The sequence below is a fragment of the Macrosteles quadrilineatus genome, unplaced genomic scaffold, assembly GCF_028750875.1.
Source record: "Macrosteles quadrilineatus isolate MER2022 unplaced genomic scaffold, UCM_ALF_1.0 Scaffold_9__3_contigs__length_116548681, whole genome shotgun sequence".
Lineage (NCBI taxonomy): Eukaryota > Metazoa > Arthropoda > Insecta > Hemiptera > Cicadellidae > Macrosteles > Macrosteles quadrilineatus.
This window is the reverse complement of record NW_026542602.1, coordinates 106,993,675-107,020,166: the sequence shown is the minus strand read 5'-3', so window position 1 is coordinate 107,020,166 and position 26,492 is coordinate 106,993,675. Positions and strand designations below refer to the sequence as shown.

At 35.7% G+C, this 26,492-nt stretch overlaps 1 protein-coding gene and 1 long non-coding RNA gene across 2 annotated transcripts; one reads left to right on the top strand and one right to left on the bottom strand.

The window, feature by feature from the left end:
• Positions 1–6,201: 6,201 nt before the first annotated feature.
• On the bottom strand, positions 6,202–22,574 carry LOC129004086 (cytochrome c1, heme protein, mitochondrial-like). The gene is made up of 8 exons (XM_054432478.1): positions 22,374–22,574; positions 18,550–18,597; positions 17,043–17,191; positions 12,652–12,784; positions 12,334–12,498; positions 8,948–9,076; positions 7,399–7,518; positions 6,202–6,447 (listed from the first exon to the last, which is right to left on the bottom strand). The coding sequence occupies exons 1-8, from the start codon at positions 22,443–22,445 to the stop codon at positions 6,334–6,336; spliced, it is 930 nt and encodes a 309-aa protein (XP_054288453.1). The 5' UTR covers positions 22,446–22,574; the 3' UTR covers positions 6,202–6,333.
• Positions 22,575–23,785: 1,211 nt separating this feature from the next.
• Positions 23,786–26,249, top strand: LOC129004073 (uncharacterized). The gene is made up of 2 exons (XR_008491673.1): positions 23,786–23,949; positions 26,095–26,249. It is a non-coding gene; the product is annotated as an uncharacterized LOC129004073 (long non-coding RNA).
• The last annotated feature ends 243 nt before the right edge of the window (positions 26,250–26,492 follow it).

Sequence of the window (26,492 nt, the reverse complement as noted above, 5' to 3'; positions counted from 1 at the left end):
CTCACCATTATTGATAATTAATTGATAATAATAACAAATTTAGTAGTAAGCAATACTAACAAAGATAATACCTACTTTCGACCGAAGACAACAATGTTCTAAATATCGCAAACCCTCAAAAACAAACGAGAGAGCTGAAAAGAAGACAGTATTTGGCCGAAAGGCTGGATGATTAGTTGTCATTGTTGTATCTTGAAGTATCTGTCTAATCCTCAACTCTCCAACGAGACTTCAACTACAGACAGTATCTGAAGTTGCTTTGCTGCTGATTCATTATTTGAGAAGAGTAACAAAAAAACAAAAGGTCAAAAAACTTATGTTAAGTATGTTTAGAATCTTGAAATAATTAGCAAAAATAGTAAAATATTTCACAAACAGATTAGTAAGCTTATTTATTCATTCCAAGACTTAACTGAATCTTCAAACAATTAAAATAAATTCATTCAAAATATTAACATGTGGTAAAACAAAATACAGTAATTTAGAAAAAAATTAAAGTCAGATCAAAAGGAGAAGTGAAAACATTACAACAGTTCAAAATAATGTAGAAATCGTCTATATACTTAATGCAATATGGGTTTTCTCTGTGACATCCCTTTTACAGACATAGAAAATTAATAAATTTAATTTTACAGAAAATTAGGTATCATTACCATTTATCCCTATGCTAGATGATAAGCTTTAAAATGTCATCTCAATCCAAAAAATTGGTTGTAATACTCAAACAAAAATTTTGTAATACTCAACCAATTTTTGGATTGAGATGACATTTTAAAGCTTATCATCTAGCATAGGGATAAATGGTAATTTGATAGATAATTTTCAGTATGTCATCACCCCCCTGGCCTTTGATTAATTTCTAGAGGGTGCTATCAAAAGTCCAGTGCTGCTGACTAACTTGCTTTGTACCGATGCTACAGTACCCTACCCTTTATTGATAGTTACAGCATCATTGAGGGAGGTAGGTAAATCTTTACGGTATAGATGTACAATCAACATATTATTAATTAGTAGTATTTCTTATTTAGGGAGACAATCATATCATACTATTTTTATTCTCTTTCATGTAGAGTTTTTATTTTTTCTTCAGTTTTCATTTGTTTGAACTACCTAATCTTTTAAAGGAAAAACTGTACATATTACTATATTATACAGCATAACTATATTAATCGTTACGCTGTTGAGACAAAAATTTCAAGCCTTTCAAACTGAGCAATTTGCACTCCTTATAATATTTTAATTCCATTACATTTTCAAACTAAGTTACCACTCAGTTGTACCATAGATAAAACATACTCCCTTAGTAGATTTCTCATCCTTATGGAACAGCTGAAGACAATTTTATTGTTAGTTCATGTACGGTTTATGTAGAGGTCGTGTTTTGTTTACAATTTGTTTCCCGTTATTACAGCCATTTAAAACCTTGTTTAACCAAATAATACGATCTAATCATAAACAATAACTTGTCCCCTAGTTATATAACCAAACAGTAAAGCACAAATCAAGAAATTAACCCTAAAATAATGGAAACAAAGTTTCGTTGACACTAGCGCCTTTGTGTCACATACATGAACTAGACACGAAAAACGTGCTTCAAAATTTACAATGGGATGAGAAGTCTACTTGTGTTGGTTAGTCAATGGTTGTATTTTAAAAAATATATGAAAATCAGATAATTATTTCTTTTACTCAAGTGTATCTTTAGTTTATTTTGCATTGTTTAAGTGTCTTGGAAGGGGATGTTTCAGACACTGATGGTCTAGCTTTTGTAACTGCGTAGCTCAGGGCAACTTAAAGAGTTAAGTAAGAGTTGCAAATGTAAGTTAATAAATGATTCAAAATTTGGAATGAAATTTGAAAATTTTGAATGAAGTCAAAAACCCTACTATTTGGTTATTTCTCAATCAGTTTAATTGTTTCAACAATTCTCTGGAGACAAACAATTGAAACCAATTTGCAACTGATGCCTCAATGCGACAATAGTAATTAGGTCAGATGGTAAATGTTTTCATTATTTTGAAAAGCAAAAGTAAACCCAGTGACAATTAAGAGTCCAGGGCTCCTTGATTAATTTCTTTTGTTTCAGACACTTGGAATATTACAACCACTTTTTGATAACAATAACAGTTTTTGTCTATTTGAAGATCACTGTCTTCTGTCTGAAGAGTTGAAGATAGCTCTTGCTCAACCTCTTGTAGATAGCTGAATTAAATTGGGGATACAAATTTGAAATATAGTGTATACTGTAAATTGTTAAGACATTTTTGTTATATTTGTAACGCTTTAATTTACTGTGGATGTACGAATTGTTATAAAATAAATTTAACATAAAATTAATTTAAAAATGAAAAGATGACATTGTCTCAATTCTGTTGAAAGGATCACAGTGAATCATTCAACATGATCTGTACAGCCAATATTAAACTAGTATTATTTTGTTACTATGGTTTTTTGTACCTAGCAAGTTTATTAAACACAGTTTGAAGAATAAACAGTTTCATTTTGGGCTCTCTGCTTCAATACATACTAGGTGGCGTTCGCAGATGCATCCACAAAATTGAGCGGAGTCATCAAGGGTTCATATTATATTGTTTTTGTCATACTGCAGTAAAAACAGTCGTCATTGATCCATGCGTTGCGGGTCTAAAGTAGCATTTTTACTCTTTAGGAAATAAAATTTGTTTTTAGCCTCTATGGAGAAAAACTCAGCTGTTGTCAACTCAGTTGTAAATTTCTATTGTAAACGATTGAATACGTATCGAAATATGTAACGACTCGTGCTTCATAATCATTTTTACCTACAGTCTACAGTGTCTTCCCATAGCATTTTAGCATTGCAGATACATTAATCCATTCCCACACTCAACACTGCCCACCTTTACTACTTCCTTCACCACCCACTACGTCGTGGACCTATTTCCCTCTCTTCCCATAGCATTTTAGGATTGCAGATACATTAATGTAATTGAGTAATTGCCAAAGACAGTTCCCACACCCTGCACTGCAAGCCTTACTACTTCCTTCACCATTTCCTACGTCATAGACCTGTTTCCTTCCCTTCCCATAGCATTGAAGTATTAGATACATTTATCTATAACTGCCCAAACGGTTCCCTCACTCTGCACTGTCAGCCTTTACTACTTCCTTCACCACGTCCTACGTCATGGGGCCTGTTTCCTTCCCTTCTCATAGCATTTTAGCATTGAAGATACATTAATCTAAATGCCACAGACGGTTCTCACAATATTTTCATACTTAACTACTTCCTAAGCCACTTCCTACATCGTGGACCTGTTTTCATAACTTTCCATAGCATTTTAGTATTTTAAATACGTTAATCTAATTGCCACAAACATTGCCCACACTCCGCACTGCTAGACTTTACTACTTCTTTCACCATTTTCAATGTCGTGGGCATGCTTCCATCCCTTCTCATAGCATTTCAGCATTGCAGATACATTAATTTAACTGCTACAACGGTTTCCAGTTCCCATATTCCACACTGCTCACCTTACTACTTCCTTCACCTCTTCTTACGTCGCAGACCTGTTTCCCTCTCTTCCCATAGAATTTTAAGATTGTAGATAGCCTACCAAGGTACGGAGGTACGGAGCAGAAGACTGAGATGGGCAGGGCATATTCTAAGAAAAGATGACAACTCCCTATCAAAGAACATCTTGAGGAATAACCCAGAAGGTAGAAGACCCCTTGGAAGACCGAAACTTAGATGGTTCGACCAAGTGGAGAAAGACCTGAGGAAGCTAGGGAGAAGGAAGGAAGATGCAAGAAGCAGAGACCTATGGAGGCAGTGTGTTGGGGAGGCCAAGTACCATCTAGGGTACCAGTGGCCACAGCAGTAAGTAAGTAAGTAAGTAAGATAGCCTACCAAGATACCTTAATCTAATCGTCGTAAACAGTTCCCACACTCCAAAAAACTCGCCTTTACTACTTCCTCCATCTCTTCCTACATCACGGACCTGTTTCCCTCCCTTTCCATAGCATTTTAGGATTGCAGATACCTTAATCTAATCGTCATAAACAGTTCCCACACTCCGAAAAACTCTTCTTGACTACTTCCATCACCACTTCGTACATCGCGGACCTGTTTTCCTCCCGTCCAATAGCATTTTAGGATTGTAGATACCTTAATATAATAGTCATAAACAGTTTCCACACTCCGGACAGCTCGCATTGACTATTTCCTTCACCACTTCCAACATTGCGGACCTGTTTCCCTCCCTTCCCATAGCATTTTAGGATTGCAAATACCTTAAACCAATGGTCATAAACAGATCCCATAACCCGAACAGCTCGCCTTTACTACTTCCTTCTCCACTTCCTACGTCGCGGACCTGTTTCCTTCCCTTCCAATAGCATTTTGGGATTGCAGATACCTTAATCTAATTGTCATAAATAGTTCCCACCTTCCGGACAGCTCGCCTTGACTACTTCCTTCACCACTTCCTACGTCGCGGACCCGTTTTCCTCCCTTCCCATGGAATTTTAGGAATGCAGATACCTTAATCTAATCGTCATAAACAGTTCCCACACTCCGGGCAGCTCGCCTTTACTACTTCCTTCACCACTTCCTACGTCGCAAACCCGTTTTCCTCCCTTCCCATAGAATTTTAGGAATGCAGATACCTTAATCTAATCGTCATATAAACAGTTCCCACACTCCGGGCAGCTCGCCTTTACTACTTCCTTCACCACTTCCTACGTCACGGACCCGTTTTCCTCCCTTCCCATAGAATTTTAGGAATGGCGATACCTACCTAATTCTAATTGTCTTAAACAGTTTCCATACTCCAGACTGCTCACCTTTACTACTTCCTTCACCACTTCCTACATCACGGACCTCAAGCTAGTGTCGTCATTTGATTATATTTATGATCCATACCACCGTTTATGTTCTAATATCTGTGGAATAATGCTATCCGCTATTTATTTATCCACTGCATTCAAAAGTCAACAGCTGATCATATGTCTTTGTTTATGTGTCAAATACTGCTTCCATAAGGATTATATTGAAACTTTGAGACCCAGTGGGGCGGATTCCTGAGAGAATTTTTTAACGCCATATAGATGTTGGCACTCACCGATATGGTCTTTATCACCATGCAAAATTTGAAAACGATTGATTCAGCCGTCTAGGAGGAGTTTGCGTATTACGAAATGCATAAAAGTAGACGTATAAGAGCTTCGCTCGCTCCGCTCAATTAGTGATGGTCGAATCCAGGAATTTCGAATCTCAAATCCGAATCCTTAAAAATCTAATCTCGTATCTTTGAATCCTGAGTCCCAAAAATAAAAATAGGCCTAATAAGAAAATCCTAAAAATAATAGATAATGGGCTTATGATGATTAAATAAGCAAGAATGGAATAGGAACCATTTAACACTAATACCACCACCACCAATAACCTCTATGGTTAGTCAATGTCACAGTACTGTATATTACGACGTCAATAACCTCTATGATTAGGCAATGTCACAGTAAATGCCTTGTAATTCTATTCTAAGGAATTTAGCAGCAAACCTAGGTGCTCACTAAACTTAATGTTATTTAAATAGGTTTAATTCAAAATCAATTCAGACAAATGGAAATTCACTTAGTCGGCAGGTTTGCTGCGGCGGGGGTATTGTATAGGCTAATTACTGTATAACCATTAATAAAAGGGCTACAGTTTTTTGAAAGATAATTCAATTAGTTCATCACAAAGGCAACCAAATACAATTACCGTGTGTTCCGTTGTTTAGGTTTTATAATACCTGGAGTCTGGAGTAATAGCCTACTTGCAATGTAATATAAGATTTTAAAAATGTACAGTGAAAATATTAATTGGAATATATTAAAATAATAAGTGGATTTGAAAATAACTCAAACTTCTCTTTCTCACTACGGTAGCATTTATGAATAAACTAATGGAATGACTTCATATTAAAACATTTCATATGGCTAATAAAATTTATTTAACATAACAAGTTCACAGGTTCATCCGAGAAAATAACAGAAAGGTACAATTACTTTAACAATATAGTTAATTCTGTACAAACATATGTGTATTTATCATAAAATTGATAAACAACATAAAACACTCACGGCCCATTGTAAGATAGGTACAATTACAATGCAAAAATAAATAAAGAAGCGAGCTAGGATTTGATTTTCCACGGGATCGGCAGTTTTAATTATTCAACGTTGTCGACATAAATGGTTTTATTTACATTTCATAAATACAATTTTAAAACCTTTGAGTGAATAGCATCGCTAGATTGCGTTTGATGTATTTTACTAATACGTGTAACCACATTTTCAACTACAGTTAGCCTTTTATTCGTGGCTTGACGGGGGCTTGAATGCAATTTTTCTGGACTTGAGTGAGATCCACTTGTGTCTCTTCCAGTACACAGTCATACCGATCAAGGTTGCGCTTACAACCAGAACCTGTCAACAAATTACAGTTTTAGTTACTAAACTAATAATATCCACGAAAACATTTTAAAAAGAATTTATTCTAAGACAGTCTTCCCAGGCACATTGCTGTCAATTTTATAGACTTCCTTGGTTAATATTCACCATGTGATTTTTATACATCCTTATATATAATATTTATTTAGTGGTTGAAATTATCAATGACCATTGGCAAGCTGGTCGAGCTGTCTGCAGAACGTAACCAATAGCAGTGTCAGTCTTTTGTCATTGTAACGATTTTTGATGTAGACTTGATTGTGTTAAGTTAGAGCTTAGGTCAAACTAAAAAAATATTTATTTTTAAGCTTTTTTTAACTAGAAAGGATCACCACAATGATTTGTTCAATTACTGTAATGTATTGGTTTAGTATAGTTATAATAAAATACTGTGTTTAAAGCTTTTTAAGACTACTGAAAAAGTGTTGAGCATTTTTGTATTATTGAACTTTAATAACACTGCCTTATTTTAAGAGGTTTTTGTTTTTATGAAAATTCTATTTGATCTTTTGTTAATCGAGGGCTATGATTTGATAAAGCACATATTTTACAAGTATTTGACTTCCTATTGTGTTAACTAACGTATACCCTAACTTTGAAATCTACGTGACTGCCATGTTATCGGAGATCTCAGTAACCAAAGTAGTTTCGGTCCCAACAATCTCGGTTAATTGGGAGTGTACTGTATTTAAAATGATGTTAAACGAGAAGTAGAAACTAGACCAAATCTAATCAATTGTGACCCAACCCTAGAAATTCAGTCGTATAGTCCTCATCATGACCGAACTTAATATAAAGTTAACTTTAATCATTTTATTTGGCTAACCAACTTTTCAGTTTAATTTAACTTCTGAGCATACATATCTACAAAACATTTATTTTGAAAGATAAAACACCTCACTATCTTCCACAACAGGCGATACATACCTTCATGTACATCTTCTTCCTAGTGTCATGTTCAGGTTCTGCAGTCCACTTGAGGAAGGCGCAGACATCCTTGGCTAGCTGACTCTGAGTGGCCGGTGTGCCGTCGGTATACTCGATAATCTGCGGTAGACAACAAAACAGCAGTTATGAGAGGAGGGGATATTATCTCATTGATCCCCAAGGATTTTTCATTTATCTATAGCCTATTTATGGCTGTTTTCATCATGTTTTTCCCTCATTTTATGGGACACAAATATCTAAAACTTCCATACAAGTTTTCAGGGAACACACACACACAAAGTAAGGATAGGAAAAAAGTAACAAAACGTGATATGTGGCACAAATCACAAAGAATCCAGTCATTTTTTTACAAGAGCTTGTCCATTTATTATTATTTTTTATTATTTATTTTTTTTTTGACCTCTACCCCAAGTTCTACCACTGACAGAGTAACTCCTAATGAGTTTCACAGCAGACCTGACCAATGTGAGCGTAGCGAACAAACTTCAAACAGGACGTAACTGAGCAATGCGAACGAGCTCATCTAGAAAATGGACGAGCATTTGACATAAAACCACATTAGGACAGGACGACGTCTGTCGGGCCAGCTAGTATACTTATAAAAGTCAGTTACCACTTCACTCACTGATCACTATATCCAAAAAACTACAAGCCATAAAAACTCAGGAATTGGCATGGAGGTTCCAATCAACCTCTAGGTGAGCAATGAGAAGAATTTTCAATAAATTCCATCAGGGCTCCACCCCAGTGCCTTTTAAGAGTCCCCATGGCATCCTTATGGAGAAAGATTTGTTTACATTTTAACACATGAATACATTTGAATCTGCACTATTATTAAGGGAACAGCTGGTTATATTTGATTACATAAAATGAAAATATTTACATTATTTTTGTGGCTTGAAATAGTATATTTCACTACTAGTCAAGAAGTGACCTATTTTGGGGCTGGATAGACGAGTATTGAACGATACTTAAAAAAAAAATTATCTGATATTTCGTAATCTATTCATTTTTCTAATCTAAACACAATACGGCTGTTTTTAACCGGGAACTTCAGTTGTAAATTTTGTTGATGTCAGGCAAAGTATTGTTTGTGTAGCGAAAGTAATATTTAGGCCTATGTCAGGAAAAGTCAGCTGATCACTATTTGTATTTGGTGTATGGAAATTGAAGATTTTCGAAGATCTCAGCTGTATGGAAATGGGCTATTTCCGAATACAGAGTAGGCCTAATGAAAAATTGTTTTACTGCAAAACAAATTTCTAATAGTTAAATGAATAAAAAAATCAAGATGTGTAGGCCCTACTCATGTTGAACATTTATCTTTTTAATTTAAATTTTTGTGAGCGAAGCCACAACGGGTTTGCTAGTTAAAAATAAAACCAAACAATGAATTTTTTTACAAAAACATAGATTTATTAAAAGGTTGTTAAAGAACCTTTTTTACTGTGCACTGACTGTTTGGAAAAATGTTGTTTTACATTGTACAATGAGAGTTGAGAATGACACACTCCATCCCATAGCTTACCTCGTTATAGAGAGCCTGGGCCATGCCAATAGCACCACCAGGGAAGTAAGGATTGTAGTATTGGCCTTCCCTGAGCACAACTCCAGCCGGGGGATCACAGTAGCCAGTCAACAGGGCAAACACATAGTCCTGCAAATGAAGAAATATGGTAATAAAACATGTAGGATCAACAATCAGTCTAAGTAACTATTTGCATACATTAAAATTTATATATTTAATTTGGATAAACCTGAGCATAAAGTCCTAGGTTTTAAGAATTGCTGTGAGTATAGCAGGCTACATAGGATAGATTACCTGAATGAAAAAGAATTCAATCTGGCAAAAGTAATACAAAACTTAACAGAAAAATAATTGAAATTTTCAGTGTTGCTGTTGGGTATGCAGGCCAGACTTTTTTACTTCAAAGTATTGACTTTTTAAAACATTAACAATACAGTACCTACTACAATCTATATATTAATTTGAAACTGTTTTTCTTTGTGACAGGTATTTTGAGAGAACGGCTGGGCGTAGAAACTCGGTAGAGGTGTTTAAAGAAAGGTCCTGGTCTGTAGATGAGCCATCAAAAGAGAAACATGGAGAATTCCCTCGGGGCTCTGCCCCAGTGGCCTTCAAATTCCCATCCCATGTTATTCTTATGGAGGAAAACGAGGTTTTTGTCACAGCTAACTTGAGAGAACGGCTGGGCGTAGAAACTTGGTAGGGGTGTCTAAAGAAAGGTATTGGTCTGTAGGTGAGCCCTCAAAAGAAAAACGATGTGAATTTCCTTGGGGCTCTGCCCCAGAGGCCTTTAAAGTTCACTCTGCAATTTGGTTTACATTTCGACCATATGGATAATTTTACACTACTTTTAATGAACCAGCTGTTAATATTAAAATTGTATTCAAAGGTTTACTGAAACTGTCAAAATTAAATGTTTACATTATTATTTATGATTTAAATGGATTCTCCACTGCATGACAAGTTTTTTATAGTTTCAACAAAATGATGAAATTATGATATGTTTGAAATGTTTTGTTCAAAGATCTATGCTTTATTGCTCTTAGAAAATTTTAAATTATGAAATAAGTGTGACTTATCAATTTCAAAGGAACATATAACTATTCCTTATCGGGTTAGCTTATACATATTGCAAGGTTGGCACTTGCCTTTTTTCCTACTTTCAATCACCATTTATGTTTAAATTCAAGAAAGAACACCTGAGATTCATTTATTGGTATAACAGTTTTTGATAATCGGGTTGAAAATTGTGTCATAGATGAGTACGTTGAGGATGAGAGCTGTGTTCAAGTTTTGGAATAGACTAACTACGGAGTCTATGGTTTTGGTATAGTAAGTGAAATAATGTCAATTCACTAATTCAGGTATTTAAAAAAAATGTGTACACAGTTTTTACTTTGATGTACACATGTAGCTAGAATGAAAAACGCATCTAAACCTCACTACATACAAAACATTCGGAAACACAACAGTGTCATCACATCTCATCGCATTTGCATAATTTGTTACCAATGCTGGACTATGTTATGGATTTGGTTCCGGAAATGTTCAACATTAATTTGTGATAAAATTTCCTACAATTATGGTTCATTCAAATCCACGAAATACATGCACAGCTTTATGTGATCTATATGGCCAAGGCAAAACTACCCCATAAGTTAATGAATTATCAAATAAGAACAGGATGATTACATACATGGGTCGATGTGGCAAGAGAAGGATTTGAAATTGCTGAGATCGAAGTAAGAATGTTACTGCTTTCTGGAGAATAAGATATAAAAAAAAATAAATAAAAAAAAAAGATTTACATCTTTTAAGATAAATTCGGATACAATCTGAAAGCACATGGAATTAGTGGTTAGTAATAAATATTGACTCTTTCTGTAACATGATAGACTAATTACATGAACTCATTCTCCCATATAGTGAAAGTGGCTTTGGTATGAAACAAACTCATGAACAAACAATTATAAGACTCCTAAAAAACCTAAAGCCGATAAAAAGAAAGGTAGAAAATATTGTGTTAAACGAATTCATCAATCACGTTTTTTAAGGAACACAATCGTCATAGGCCTACTTATTATTGCTTATCCTCCCTTCATATAACTAAGATTTTAATGACTTCACTCTATACAACGCAGTTAGCTGAATTTACATAAAACCTCAAGATTAACCGTCGATTTCGACGGGGTTCCACTAGTTTATCTATGATTTCGGTTTTGTTTCATTGTAAACTGATTTAATTGTTAAAATAGTTTTAACTTATAATTTAAGTACATGTTAAGTGTAATAAAAAATAAATAATTTTTATTAAATTTTTTTTCATTGCTACACAATATTTTACACGTTCTTGCCCATTCTGCGATAAAATCAAGAACATCTTTAACGGTCATCTTCTATGTTCACGGACAAATAAAAGATTTTCTGCGGTGACGGCGAAACCGAGACAATCTCCCACTACGGCGAAAAAATCGTGAACATTACTTATTATTGCAGCAGTATCGTAAATTTTCGATCGAGCATCTTCCCAGATGCTCGGCCCAACCCGAGCTTGGTTCAATAGTAATTTCCAGCCCCTCAGGCCATCCCTCAGGTCAACTATTAACCAGAAAATATTGGGTACCTGCAGACCCCTACCGACAGCATTTATAACCGGGAAACGTTTTAGTTGAGAAGCAATACATCTCACCTCTTTCCCGGTACAAACCTTGCTTGGCCAAAACAGCTGTTAGTGACAGGTGACATAGTGTCAAGTGTTTGGTTTCTTGTGGGGCTCTTTCCCGTCCCAGCTATCATAGCAAAACTAAATCATATGTTTAGACATGTAAAATCAACCATGCGTCAAAATTCTAGTGTGATAATATTAACTTGAAGAATACGCTTAAAAAGAAGAGTACAAGGTAACCAGGCTACTTAACTTTATCGTAGCGTAATCATTAGAGGTTTGAATTATATGAACCAAATTTGAATTCTAGAGGTTATTTTGTCTGTCCCAAATATTTTTGAATGTCCAATTTTTCCTGGCACCAGTGGTTTTGTGATAGAAGACATAACACTACAATTTTATATTTTACATTAGGAAAAGCTATGTGGCTGATTTTAGTTTTTTTTACAAACTAAGAGTTCAACTAACCCAGGAATATTTAACATGATTTAGAAACACCAAAAAATTACACATGACACTGATATCAAGGAGATCTTTTGAAGGTATACCAGTACTAAATTTTATGAAAAATACACCACACTACAGACTCACTTACTATAGCTAGACACATTTTTTTTTTTTTTTTTTTTTTTTTTTACTTGTGAAACATGTGTACACTTTTTTCCTATAACCTTATAACCTTGTTTTGTTTAGTTGAGATATTTTGTCCTCAGTCACCCACCTCTCCACCATGGCGGGCCGCAGTGATGTAGCTCAGGTCCGGGGGATAAGCTCCATTGTTGGCAGCCCTGGCCGCCTCCTCGTTGGGATACGGACTAGGGAAGTAGTCAGACAGCTTGCCTGGTCGCTTGAACATGTTGCCGGTGTCATCCGGTCCATCTAAGATCTGTAAATGGTTTATAAATCATTTAATGGTATATTAGAGTATGCCCAAGAAGAAAACATCCAATTCCCATATTGTACCAGTTTAAGGATAAAAAATATGTACATAGTTTTTATTTAACCTTATAAATTAAAAAAAAAGTAAACATTAACTCACCATCTGCTCCTCGGCCTCAGCTTTAGCCTCTTCCTCCGTGTGTGTGGCTCCGATGAGGTTACGGTAGGCGATAAACCTGAGGCTGTGGCATGCGGCACACACTTGCTTGTAAACCTCATACCCCCGCCGCATACTGACAACAACACAAATTGTGAGAAAACAAACAATTACCTAAGGGACGCAGTCTAAATCTGTAAGTTTTCCTCAACCCCTCTTTAGACTCCAACTTGGGACAGGTTAGGTTGAATTGGATATGATTCATTTTTCATGCTGTATTTTGAATATATATCATACTTCATACTAATATTATAAATTAAAGGTAAAGTTTATGTGTTTGTTTGTTTATTTGAAGTTCAATCACGCATTAACTACTGGTTGGATTGGGTTGAAATTTGGTATGATGATAGGTCACATTCCCGATTAACATATAAACATATTCTAATCTCCTGACCAAGTGGCTCTACAGTTTCCCATGTTAACCTTATGAGTATTCATATTTAAAAGGAATTAATGAATTTTGCCAGACGTTTCAACTACAATATTTGTTTCTATGATATTCAATAGATTTAAGTTTATAAGGTTTACCAACAGGGTGCAGCACTATTAATTCTTTTTACGTTTATGACAGTTAACTTGAACCAAGTAGCAACAAAAAGCTGTAAGAACTTTACTTTTTTCTATTGATAAGGTGAAGTGGTAGAAGGCTATGGTAGATGTGCTATACTATAGTACACCGTAAATTATAGTTAAGCAAATCGTCTTAAAACACGTCCTCTCCCATTGCAAACGCAAAGCACGAGTTTTAATGCAATAAGCATTTTATACTTATACGTCAACCCCGTACGAAGGGCGGGTACTCGGCTAGTATACAAAAATTTGTTTTGAATTATTGAATATTTATCCTTACAAAACTTAGTCCAACTTGTACCCTACCAGATTATTATTATTATTATTATTACTAGTAGTACGTACGCTTATTCTGCGCGTAACGGGATGAGTGAACATGAGCGCCAGTAATGAAGAGTCCACAAACACCTAGCCTACTTACCGGTGTCACTGGTGAACACAGTGTTATTTGTATGGGCATATCAACCAAATCGTGGTCAAAAACAATCCTAACTTCTCATCCATTAATTAACCAAAGTCATTGGTAATATACATAATGGATTTCCAACAGTTATCGATAGGAGGTAAATCCATTGTTCCTGTACAACATGTCTTTTGATTAAATGAAGCCTATTTCCATATTTGTTATGAGGCCTATCATAAACAAAACTAAGCCAAACTGAACTAATCTAACTTAACCTAATTGCCAAAGCACGATGTAAGGAATCTCCTAAAAAATATCGTATGGCTTACAATGATGATTTAAAGCAACGATATCGTAATTATATCATCTAAAAATGATTAAAAATCCAATATATGTTAATCTAACTAATGAAAAGGGTCCCCACACTCCGGACTGCTCGCCTCGACTACTTCCATCACCACTTCCTACGTCGTGGACATGTTTACCTCCCTTCCTATGGCATTTTAGTATTGCAGGTTCATTAACCTAACTGTCACAAAGGGTCCCCACACTCCGGACTGCTTGCCTTTGACTACTTCCTTCACCACTTCCTACGTCGTGAACCTGTTTCCCTCCCTTCCTTTAGAATTTTTTTCTTACAGATCCATTAATCTAACTGTCACAACGGGTTCCCACACTCCGGACTGCTCACCTTGACTACTTCCTTCACCACTTCCTACGTCGTAGACCTGTTTCCCTCCCTTCCTTTAGCATTTTATTATTGCAGATCCATTAATCTAACTGTCACAAAGGGTCCCCAAACTCCGGACTGCTCGCCTTGACTACTTCCATCACCACTTCCTACGTCATGGACCTGTTTCCCTCCCTTCCTAGTTTTTTTTATTGCAGATACATTAATCTAACTGTCACAAAGGGTTCCCACACTCCGGACTGCTCGCATTGATTACTTCCTTCACCACTTCCTACGTCGTGGACCTGTTTCCCTCCCTTCCTATAGCATTTTATTATTGCAGATACATTAATCTAACTGTCACAAAGGGTTCCCACACTCCGGACTGCTCTCTTTGACTACTTCCTTCATCACTTCCTACGTCGTGGACCTGTTTCCCTCCCTTCCTATAGCATTTTATTATTGCAGATACATTAATCTTACTGTCACAAAGGGTTCCCACACTCCGGACAGCTCACCTTGACTACTTCCTTCACCACTTCCTACGTCGTGGACCTGTTTCCCTCCCTTCCTTTAGATTTTTTTATTACAGATCCACTAATCTTACTTTCACAACGGGTTCCCACACTCCGGGCTGCTCACCTTGACTACTTCCATCACCACTTCCTACGTCGTGGACATGTTTCCCTCCCTTCCTATGGCATTTTAGTATTGCAGATACATTAATCTAACTGTCACAAAGGGTTCCCACACTCCGGACTGCTCGCCTTGACTACTTCCTTCACCACTTCCTACGTCGTGAACCTGTTTCCCTCCCTTCCTTTAGATTTTTTTCTTACAGATCCATTAATCTAACTGTCACAACAGGTTCCCACACTCCGGACTGCTCACCTTGACTACTTCCTTCACCACTTCCTACGTCGTGGACCTGTTTCCCTCCCTTCCTTTAGCATTTTTTTATTACAGATCCATTAATCTAACTGTCACAACGGGTTCCCACACTCCGGACTGCTCATCTTGACTACTTCCATCACCACTTCCTACATCGTGGACATGTTTCCCTCCCTTCCTATGGCATTTTTTTTATTACAGATCCATTAATCTTACTGTTACAACGGGTTCCCACACTCCGGAGCGCTCACCTTGACTACTTCCTTCACTACTTCCTACATCGTAGACCTGTTTCCCTCTCTTTCTATAGCATATAAGTATTACAGATATATTAATTTAACAGTCACAAAGGATTTCCACACTCCGCACTGCTCACCTTTCCGCTTCCTTCACCACTCTCTACGTCGTGGGCCTGTTCCCCCCCTTCGCATAGCATTTTAGTATTACTAACATCTTTGAATATTTAATATTCAATGCCAACATTAAATTGAATAATGTAAAAAGCAGCTTTGTTCTAAATATATACATATATATTTTTAATTTAAAAGTGAATTTTAATACTGAACATAAACGGTATATAACTGCCGATTAATATTGTAAAGTTCAATTTATTATTCAGAAAGTTGTGAAATTTAATTAACTTAAACAACATTATTCTGATACCTGTGAAATTATAATGATATTCATAGACGCCAAACTGTTTGCTCCATGAATGAAATAGCTTAGAGTAAAAGTCGTTCTCTCTGTCTTAAGTAGACAACAAAATTGTTGGTCGCAAAACGTAAACAAATAAGAAGAAGAGGAAGGTAGCTCCTAATGTTATTCTTATGGGACAAATTTAAAAATGTTTTTAAGGTTTTTATAATTACTACTTAACGGAATCGTCTAGAATTTTAATGAGGTCTTCCCACTGGTGTCATAATTATTTGTGCAAAATTTGAACGCTATAAGTGCAACGGTTCTTGAGTTTTTGGTGCGAACACACGGACTCACGGACTCACAGACAAGCGGACAACTTTTCTCCGACTCCGCTATACACGATACATAGATTCGTTCACTTCGTTCACTCATCTATTACCAATTGTGATAGGGACAGCAACTAGGTGTGTATTTCAACACAAGAGTAAAGGATGAGTGTACATAAAGTGAGATGCCTTGAGTAGCTTTGTTACTAAGACCAGCTGTTTCATTAGCCTCATTTATTAAAAGCACCATGATCAAGGGCAGCTGGGTCCAGGACTGAACTATCAAGAAGTTACACACTTTTTCTCAGGACTAAAGGACGACCTTTTGATTACCAGGCAGTCACTATGACAACTCAGCTATCCAGCTGTCTAGGTAATGGCAACACAAATTAACTAGTTACAAGTTACTTTCTCAAAATAATCTCACTAAATATTCATTAAGATTTGGTTAACACTAAATAAAATAGCAGCTCATGCAGGTATTTTGAAAATAATTATCGAGTCAAAACAAGTAGGCATGACTTGTATTTTGAGCTAGTTTAAAGTGGCTCACAGCTGTCTAACACAATCCAACACTACAGGTTCTAAATTTTCCAAAGGCAATCCGCTTTACTTAATCATGCTTGATGCCGCTGGTGTAGGACATTAGAATTCCATTCAATTATACATGATGACAACCAGGCCTATTGGTGGTACCCAAAGTGTTGAGGATATACTGGCCAAGGATGTGCCGGGCTTTAATCAATAGACAACTTTCAATCATAGAAAAACTGAAAAACTCAAAGTTAACAAATGGAACAATGAAACTCAACGTAGACTGATTGTATTTTTTCACCTTGCATGGTCATAGGAGTCGAACCACCCATTGTGGGTCCAGGGGTTCTTGGGTGGATGAAGCTCAAGATCCTCAGCCTTGATGGACTGATCCAACGCAAACAACAAAGCGCCTGCTCCCCCGGCCACCACCCCGCAAGTGGCGTAAAACTGCAACACACACCAGGCTATCAGAACTTGGATCCATCTGGTTTTGTCATATTTGACATCTAATTCTAAACTTGTTTGAATAAAAGGCCCGTGTTTAACATATAGATATATGTATTTGTAGTTATGTATGTTGCTATATGAAAGTTCATCACATACCAGAAAATTATACGGCAAATACCACAGATAGATATTCACAGCTTAGAGGTGATGATTGCACTACTTTGATGGTGGCCACAGTGAACAGAATGAAATAACCGTGTGTGTAGCCTAACTCAATCAACTGTCAAATCAAATAATAGGTAATACCACGAATACTAGAAAAGACCTGGTATGGATCATAAACAAAAACAAATGACGTTTTTGGCCCGAAAATAAACATTATTTAACATTGCTTAAAAATGGAACTGCCAAAACATATGTTATACCCGTATTTTTCTAGGATTCAAGGGTAATACTAAGGCTTCAACTTTACAAGTATTAAATGTCATAAACTTTTGGACAATGTTTAACTATTTAGTATTTTAAGGTGAAAATAATGAGGAAATGATATATATTAAAAAATATTTTCATTATCTACAGAACTTTAAATCCATCACTCTAAGAAAAGGTTTATTAAGTTACATTATGCTTAGTGGTCCAGGATCACTTATTGAATAAAATGGTTTATATTACCTTTCTGTCGGTGATCCTATTGTCATCGTCTTAGGCGACAGGTTTCGGGATTAAAATCCCATCATCAGGAGGTTACAAATATCATTAACCTCAATACACAACCTCAATTTGAGTGATAATGACATTTTAACTGCCTGATGATGGGATTTTAATCCCGAAACCGGTCGCCTAAGACAACGACAATAGGATTACTGACGGAAAGGTAATATATACCATTTTATTAAGTTAGATTAGGTATCTAAGTTACAGAAAAACCTAACTCGACAATTTATGAGACCAGAGGTTGTCGAGTTTGGGGGTTGTCCAGTTATCCAGAACATTGAAATATTTAATGGGTTTTAATAAATAAATACATAACAGACTAATTTTTACATACAAATTTATTACTTTCATGAGTATTTTTTTTCGAATTGAGTAAAACAATCTTCAAAAAAATGTCAAATATTCAACAATTTAAACTAAGTTCTGAAAAAGTTGCTTTATTTTGCATGCACCCTGTCAGTTGTAGACTGTTGAGTTACACAGACTGTCGACTTACAGGATGTCGGGTTAGTGAGGTGCTACTGTAAATACATAGCTGCTGAATGAAACATGCTACAAATTAAATAATGTAAAAAAGGATATCATACATTTTTTTGTAGTACTAGTTCTAGGGTACAACAAAGAATTTAAGAGTGGATAATTACCGCTTTGCGCCCTCTGGACCATCCCTTTGCAGTGGAAAATGTTGAAACCTGAAAAAAAGTTGACAGGATAAGTTAATTATTTAAATATTCTTCTTGAAAAGAAAAAATATTTCATAACTCACTGAATTGTTTACAAAGTTTCCACCACCGCAGAAATGCATTTTTTAATCTTTTCATGACTATATTATAAATCAAAATGATTGAGTTAATATTGTGGCACTATCAACCCAAAGGACCGACATACTGAACACCCAAACTTACTTCTCCAAAAGGAAATAGTGTGTAAATAGGCTAACAAAATTAGATTTTACAGCCAAATCATCAAAAGTGATAAAACATAACATTAAGTGGCTTAAAGATATTTCTGCTGAGTGGGATCCAAATATTAACATAGAGGAAGACTAAACCACTGAGATAATTTAGTAAAAACAAAAAGTGAAATTAAATTAAATAGCTAATATTTTATTTCCCAACTGAAAAATAGATAGGCTACAATTTTTCTCAGCTCGTGTGCATCGAAGGGAAAATCTGTGCAAAGCCTACTGTTAGTTGGGAAGATATTTTCCTGTAGAGTAGATGTGCAGAATCCTTTCATAAATTAAAATAAACTCAAAAATATGCACAAAAAATGAACTTAAAATTTAAAAAATTACATGGACCTTATGGGTTGCCAGCATGGTGACGAAATAACAACACAACATAAACCGAAAATCAAAACAAATCGAAGAAATTCAAATCACATGTTTTATTTACAGTGTAGGGTGAAAATAGTCAGTAGGGATTACATTTTGTTTTTGAGTTTTTGACCACTGGACAGCGTCTAGTAGGCCCCTACCTATCAATACATCTGCTAAATTTTGTATACTTAAAGCTGGATTTAAAATCGGTTAGGTGGAAGAAGTGTGTCTATTTGGACGTGTAGTTCCGTTACAATGAATCACAGAAGACAATCAAGTTGGATTACACTAATTTGACCAAACAATGATGATAAATCTAATCCGCAAAATTAATATAAGTACGGTATTGCGTAAAAATAATTAAAATATGTGGTAGATACAGTAACTTAACCTTAAAACGTTCACTACTGAAAATCTTAACAATGGCGCTCCCTAAACTGCGGGCGGAGCCTCGGCGCGCTACTGAATCAGCGATTGCTATTGGCATTGAAATATCTCAGTAAGACGAACCACAAAAGAGCAGTGGTGGTTGTTCTTCGTTCCCCTAAAGTGGACGTAGTTCACTGAAACACCCAAAGGGAGCATCACTGCTTGGATCAATAACCAGAGTCTTTGTAATATGGCTCGAATAGAGAAAATCCCCGAAAACGGGACAATAGCATTGCCAGACGGGATTTTACGGGAATATTTAGTACCAACCTACACACCAAAATAAAGCTCACATTCTAAAGGCAGTTTCAAACTGGCGTCCGCGGAAGAAATGCGAAAATAAATCGCTGCCCATGTTATCAGGTGGGACCGTTCACACCGCCCATTGAAACGTAGCGTCCATCCGCGGATGCAGAAATTCGTCCGTGGACGATTTGGTAGAATCGCTCTGGGAGCGATTTTTCTAAAACGTCCGCGGACGATCACGCCCTCGCGCATGCGCAGACTGAGTACCAAACCACGTGTAGCTCTCAGCGAGGCATGTGTCACTCGCATCACAGTGTTTAGTAGTTTGTGTTTACAGTCATAGTTGGCTGAATTAATTGAGGCTGTCCGTGCCTGCCCAGTTATCTGGGATACAACTATAGAAATTTATAGGGGTCAACAAGAGAAAGATAAAGCATGGTTGGAAATTGCGACTACAATCCAAAGAGATAGTAAGGATCCTAACCAATAACCATGTAGTTTATATTTATACGAATTACTGTAAAGTAAATCATTATTACAATGATTTGTAGGGTATTAGTAGCCTATATTAGGAATACGTTACTAGTCCTGAAAGTAAGTGTTTACCGGACAAGTGTGGATTAGCCTACCATAAGAGTCCTTTAAACACATTTTGCATTTTGCAGTTACGTACGATAGTTTACGCCATACTACTAAATCTGTCCAAATCCTTATATGTCATAACCTCTAGGAGAGGTTATGTTTACAATAATGAGTACAAAAGTACAACCTCGTCGTCACTATCATCACTACTTGAATCAAGCCACGGAACAGAAAATCCGGGTTGACACCATGGGACAGAAGGCTCAGACATTTTGCACAACTCCACTGAGTGGTAAGTGGAAGTAGGGCCTATGTTTAATCTATGATTTTAGTAGGAATTCCCAACTTCCCTATGCGCATGCGCGAATGAGTGGACGTTTGAAACGTAGCTCGCAATGTGAAGGGGGCGCGTAGCGTCCATCCGAATCATTTCATCCGTCCGCAGACGAAATTATCGTCCGCGAACGCCAGTGTGAAACCGCCTTAAGCTACAGCCTGGCAACAATCACAACGTTCCCGGCCATGTGCTGGGCTCATACCTTGACACAATGTTTGGCAGGCGAGCACACTACTGATATAGCAGTAGGCCGCAAGCAGTGCCAGTGCCGCGATAGCAGTAGGCCGCAGTCAACGTGTTAAGTAAATTGTGTATTTCGGGAGGGGGGAAACCGTGTTTAGGTGTTTGTCCCAAAATTACCAAAGAAATAGTGTAGGCCTATAAAATTTAGCCTAGGCCTAATTTAAATCCAAAGAATTCAATTTTGAAAAAATCTCATGATAAAATATGAAGCTTAAGTTAGGCCTAACTTGATATGACTTAACTTTAACTTTATGTAAGCTTATATGGATTAACTTAGGCTATTTTCAGAAACAACTCGTAATAACTTAACAGGTCAAGTGTTAAGTATAATATTCTTACCTATAACTTATTTTATGGCTTTTACATGAAGCCTGACAATTACATTTAGCCTAATAAAAATTAACTTAATCAGGCACATCACAATAACTTATTTGATGGCTTTTACATGAAGCCTGACAATTACATTTAGCCTAATAAAAATAGGCACTTCACAAAAGTTAGTTAACTTGATCAATGACCTAATTTTCGTCCAAACAATAATAGTGGCTGGGTAGTTGAATGGTTATAGTACTCGCCTATCAATCAAAAGGTTGCCGGATCCATCCTGTAAACAATCAGCGGCTTATTGCTAGTGCAAAACTCGACCCGTCTGTTCCAGTTCAATGGGGTATAAATCAATGGTTCTGGCTTATGAAACAGCTAAGTTACCGGTTATCTAGGTCAACAACAAAGCTACACAGATCATCTCACTCTATTCTACACTCGTTCTCCAGCTTCACTCATATTCTGGTTTAAACGCACCTAGGTGGCGTCTGAATTTATAATGATAACTTAATTGTCTACCATGACAAATTGACAGAAATAACTCAGGCTAATACTCAGCTAGGCCTAGGTACCTTTCCAACATATTTACATTAGAGTTTAGCCTTTAAAATGTAAATAATAATAGCCTATCTGTTCCTGGATGGATCCTGGAAATTAAATTGAGAATAAGCCCTATGCTTAGACTAGAGCCTAAGCCTACCCATTCATCACAAACATAAACCAAATGGTAAGATAAGTAACTTAGGTGATAGTATTCTACGGTTATTAAAAGTTAAGATTAGTTTAAATGCTCCCACGATCGTAACATGCTAGATAAACAGCAAGAATCCTTTTTTTCATGTACCCTAATGCCCTAGCCTGAAGGTTGAAAGGTGCCCTAGGCCAAGGCGATAGAGGTGACATTATGTAACCTGTAACAAATATCGCTCAGGTGAAAGTTGTATTTTAAAACTTAATAATAGAACAAAATTATGACAAGGACGAACCTGAAGAGGAATATGTGAAGGCTTAGTTTTCAACAGCCCCGACCTGCAAATTCTTCCAACGGTGGCAGCCATAACGCTCAACACGGGGAGGATCGCAGAAAAGAAGGTTGGGAGTCAAAGTCTGAATGATTTCTTAGTTACAGAATTAATGTTGAAAATAACCTCTAAGAAGTTAGGTTGCAAGTAATTACGACAGGTAACGATAATACGCAGTATTCGATCGCAGTTTTACAAACAATAAAACTTGTTTCGTTATTAACTAAATTAAATAAGACAAATACACTAATGTTTTGACTGCCGTAGTAGAATAGGCTGACTAGCAGACTGTTTTGTAGGACACCTTGAGTAGTTGAGTAGAACAGTTGGGTTGATTTTTTTCCCGATGACGAAGGTAAGCTATTAGCTGAATGATGCGCTCCAAAGTTTCATAATAACATGTCCATGCTTCTGAATGATTGATATAGTTTTAAAACTACGTAGCATCTTTATAATTTTACATCAAGTTCAAGGGCACGCATACAAGCTGGGTTTAAATTAAAGTTAAATGTTAAAAGTCATAAACATTAGGTGTAAAACTATAAATATAGGCAAATACATATTTTACACAAGCAATATTTGGTGCCGTTGTATTTCGTTGAAAAAAATATTTTTAACATTTCGACACCATGTTTTCCCACGAATATTTGAACAAATGGATATTAGTATAAGCTCCTGGGGAGGCTTGGTTAGCGTATAGGACCTCGGTGCGAGAGGGCACTGTTCAATCATGGTGGCATTTCCTTCCACCATATAGGCACAGACAATATAATACTTTGGGGTTCAACCACAACAAATTTTTATTAAGCGTTATTTGAAAGTACACTATACAACTTATTGACTCTACAATTAAATTGCCACTCACGTCAACAATGAGGAAAAAGAAAAACTTAAGACAGGTGATGTAACTCTGGCCCAAATCCTATACTAATCCTATACTCTAATACGAGCAATGTTTGCTTGTATGTATGTATGTATGTATGTATGTATGTATGCTTGCTTGCCCAAAGATCTCGAAAACGGTTCCGACGATTTTCTTCAAATGTTGTAAATAGTTTAATTCTGGCCTAAAAACGAGTTTACTGCAGTTAGAACTGCCAACTAAAATCTAATTACGTAGAAAAATGAAACTGAAAATCACATTTTTTAACATTAGTCTTATGGGTTGCTAGGTAACCTTGTTTGCTGAATTAAATAACAAGGAAAAAGTAAACAAAAGACTTGAAGTTGTAGCATGTGTTCATAATAAGCCAACTAGGGATTTACTCAAGGGAGGTACAGAAGAGGATTCGATGACGTCAGCTGTCAGAAAAAAAGTTGTTGACGTAATCGATTGAGCGATCTGTTGAAGATGGAATATCGTACTCGTACTAAGTTTATCACTATCGTATCGTTTCGACTTTCGTTATTGTATGGCTGTCGGCTGCCGTTTGTTTATGTTTATGTGCTTTCCTCATCACTCTCCTCCTTCACTTCAACTAAGTTACTAAGTTTAAGTTTACTATTTATTTATAGGCCTACATACAGTTTAAAGTTAAAGGTAAGTAATTATTCCTAATTAACTTTTGAGGTATTAATAATTAGGCTTAAGTTATGGCTATTTTTAATTTGTATTATGGACCACATGATAGTCCAAACCCAGAAAAACCTAATCTTAACCTGATTTGCTTAGTTAATATAGGCATAGGCTAGTCATTGATTTGTGTTTGTAAAAGTCAGGCCCAGAGTAGGATGACCAGGTTGTTTCAGAATAAAAACAGGACATTCAAACAAATCTCGGCCTCCCCCGTAACTTACAACACACACCTTAGAGTGTCTAATTAAATTACACAGAGGGTCTCTTATTTGCAAATTTTGTTGAGGTAGAAATCAAGTACGTTTAGGCCCTTTTATCAACCTGTTTTTAAGCTTTTAGACCAGTAAACTTACCTAATCTTATTTTCCATTAAAACTTATTTACACATCACACGATTGTCATAGTTGTTTTAAAAATACATTAATGGCATGCAGCTAGGGGCTAGGCAAGGTAAATACTTTTGTGAATCACCACATAGGCCAACTGAGAATAAAATAATCCAACAAAATTTTTATGGGTTTTAGATCTTAGGGTACAGTTTCTTAACTTAACTGGGCTATGCTAATATCGATTGAAACTATCGATTCGATTAGCAAACTTTCATGCGATTTTTTCACCATCAGCAAGTTTGGTTGGTTAGGTTAGGTTATGATAGTTTAATTTTATAATAGATATATTTTTAAAAATTTAAAATATATTAAAAAAAATATATATATTTTAAAAATATTGATTATTAATCAATATTTCCAATTCGATAGTTTCAATTGATATAAGCATAAGTTAGCCCAGTTAAGAAACTGTACCCAGATCTTATTACAAGATTTATTATGGGTACAGTTTCTTAACTGGGCTATGCTAATATCGATTGAAACTATCGAATTTGGAAATATTGGTTAATAATCAATATTTTGAAATTTATCTATTAAGTTATAATGTAAAATTAAACTATCATAACCTAACCTAACCAACCAAACTTGCTGACGGTGAAAAAATCGCATGAAGGTTTACTAATCGAATCGATAGTTTCAATCGATATCAGCATAGCCCAGTTAAGAAACTGTACCGTACCCTTTATTACTAATAAAACATAGGTGGTAATAGCCTGCCGGTATGTGAAACTAAGTTATTGATTTTAAGTATCATGAGCATCTTAAATTTAATTTTGTTATCGTTAATTTGTATGCTGGGAATAAACTTTACTTTATAAAGCAATAGGCCTTATTTACTTATAAAAGTTATAACCAAACAAATTGAAAAAAAAACCAAAGTGGACTTAACCAATTTCAAATAATAATAAGCCTAAGTTAATACTATCTATAACCCTCTAAGATTTAGCCAATACATAGTGTAGGCTAATTGAGTTAAAGCTTTGATATTCAAATTCATCGCCTCATATTACTATTGGTGTTTACAAACAAGTCAATCTATTGATTACCGGTACCTAAGTTATTTCACCTTCAATTAGTTACGGTAATCATATAGCAATAATGGTACATTCATTGAGTAGACCTAGGCCTATTTAATGTAAAACAAAAGTAAGAATGTAATGCATAATACGCTATGGTTGACGCGCCGAGACCCTGAGTCCTTATCTAACCCAACCCAACCACAATGCCATAATATCATTGTTTTAAATTATTCAAAAGTGTTATTATCATTAGTCGTAGAATCAAATCCAATCGACAAATTATAAATATGAACGACTAAGATTGATTAGTAAGAACAAAGTAGGCCTAACTTACTTATAGACTAAATTTTGTGTAGGCTACTTCAATGTGTATCGGCAATCAAACTGTCGATGTGTTCACATTTTGTGTTTTTCATACTAACCGATTAAACTGTCAGCACATGCAGGAGCCCGGAACATTTACATTCGAAGATAATGTGTGTTTTTAATAACTTAGCTGATTTGTTGTCACGTCAATTTATTACACGTTCTTATTAGAATATTTTGAAATAATGCCTTAGGCCTATGCAAATATTTAAATAAAATGAATAATGTTAAACTCTACTCTTTGACAAGCAGTCCTGATCATTCAAGACCCCAGCATGATTAATATTGACTACAATCATACCGATAATTAAGTTAATCTATTATATTTGTTTCAGGGCAAAAAGTGCTGCTGTCGCAACCATCAATGATTAGGATTGGAGTGGACGAAGAAACATTTATTTCCATTTTATTTGATTTTAAAAGTTTTTGTAATTTCTTTACATAATTTGGTTTTAACTTGCATAGAATATAATAAATAGTTTTGTCTAAACTTTGAGTTTTCATCCACCAAAAGTTGAAAAATAGATTTATTTTTTTATGTAAAATTTATAGTTGAAATAGATAACTGAACCAGACACTTTGTGTGTCACCAAATATTGCGTCTTTTCACTGTTTTAGTCAAATAATCGTAATGTCCAATTGTACATAAATCGAATTACAGTTTTATATCAAATTGATCATCAATTGGACTAAATATACACATCAATGTTTGTGATGTTTGTACATTCATTGA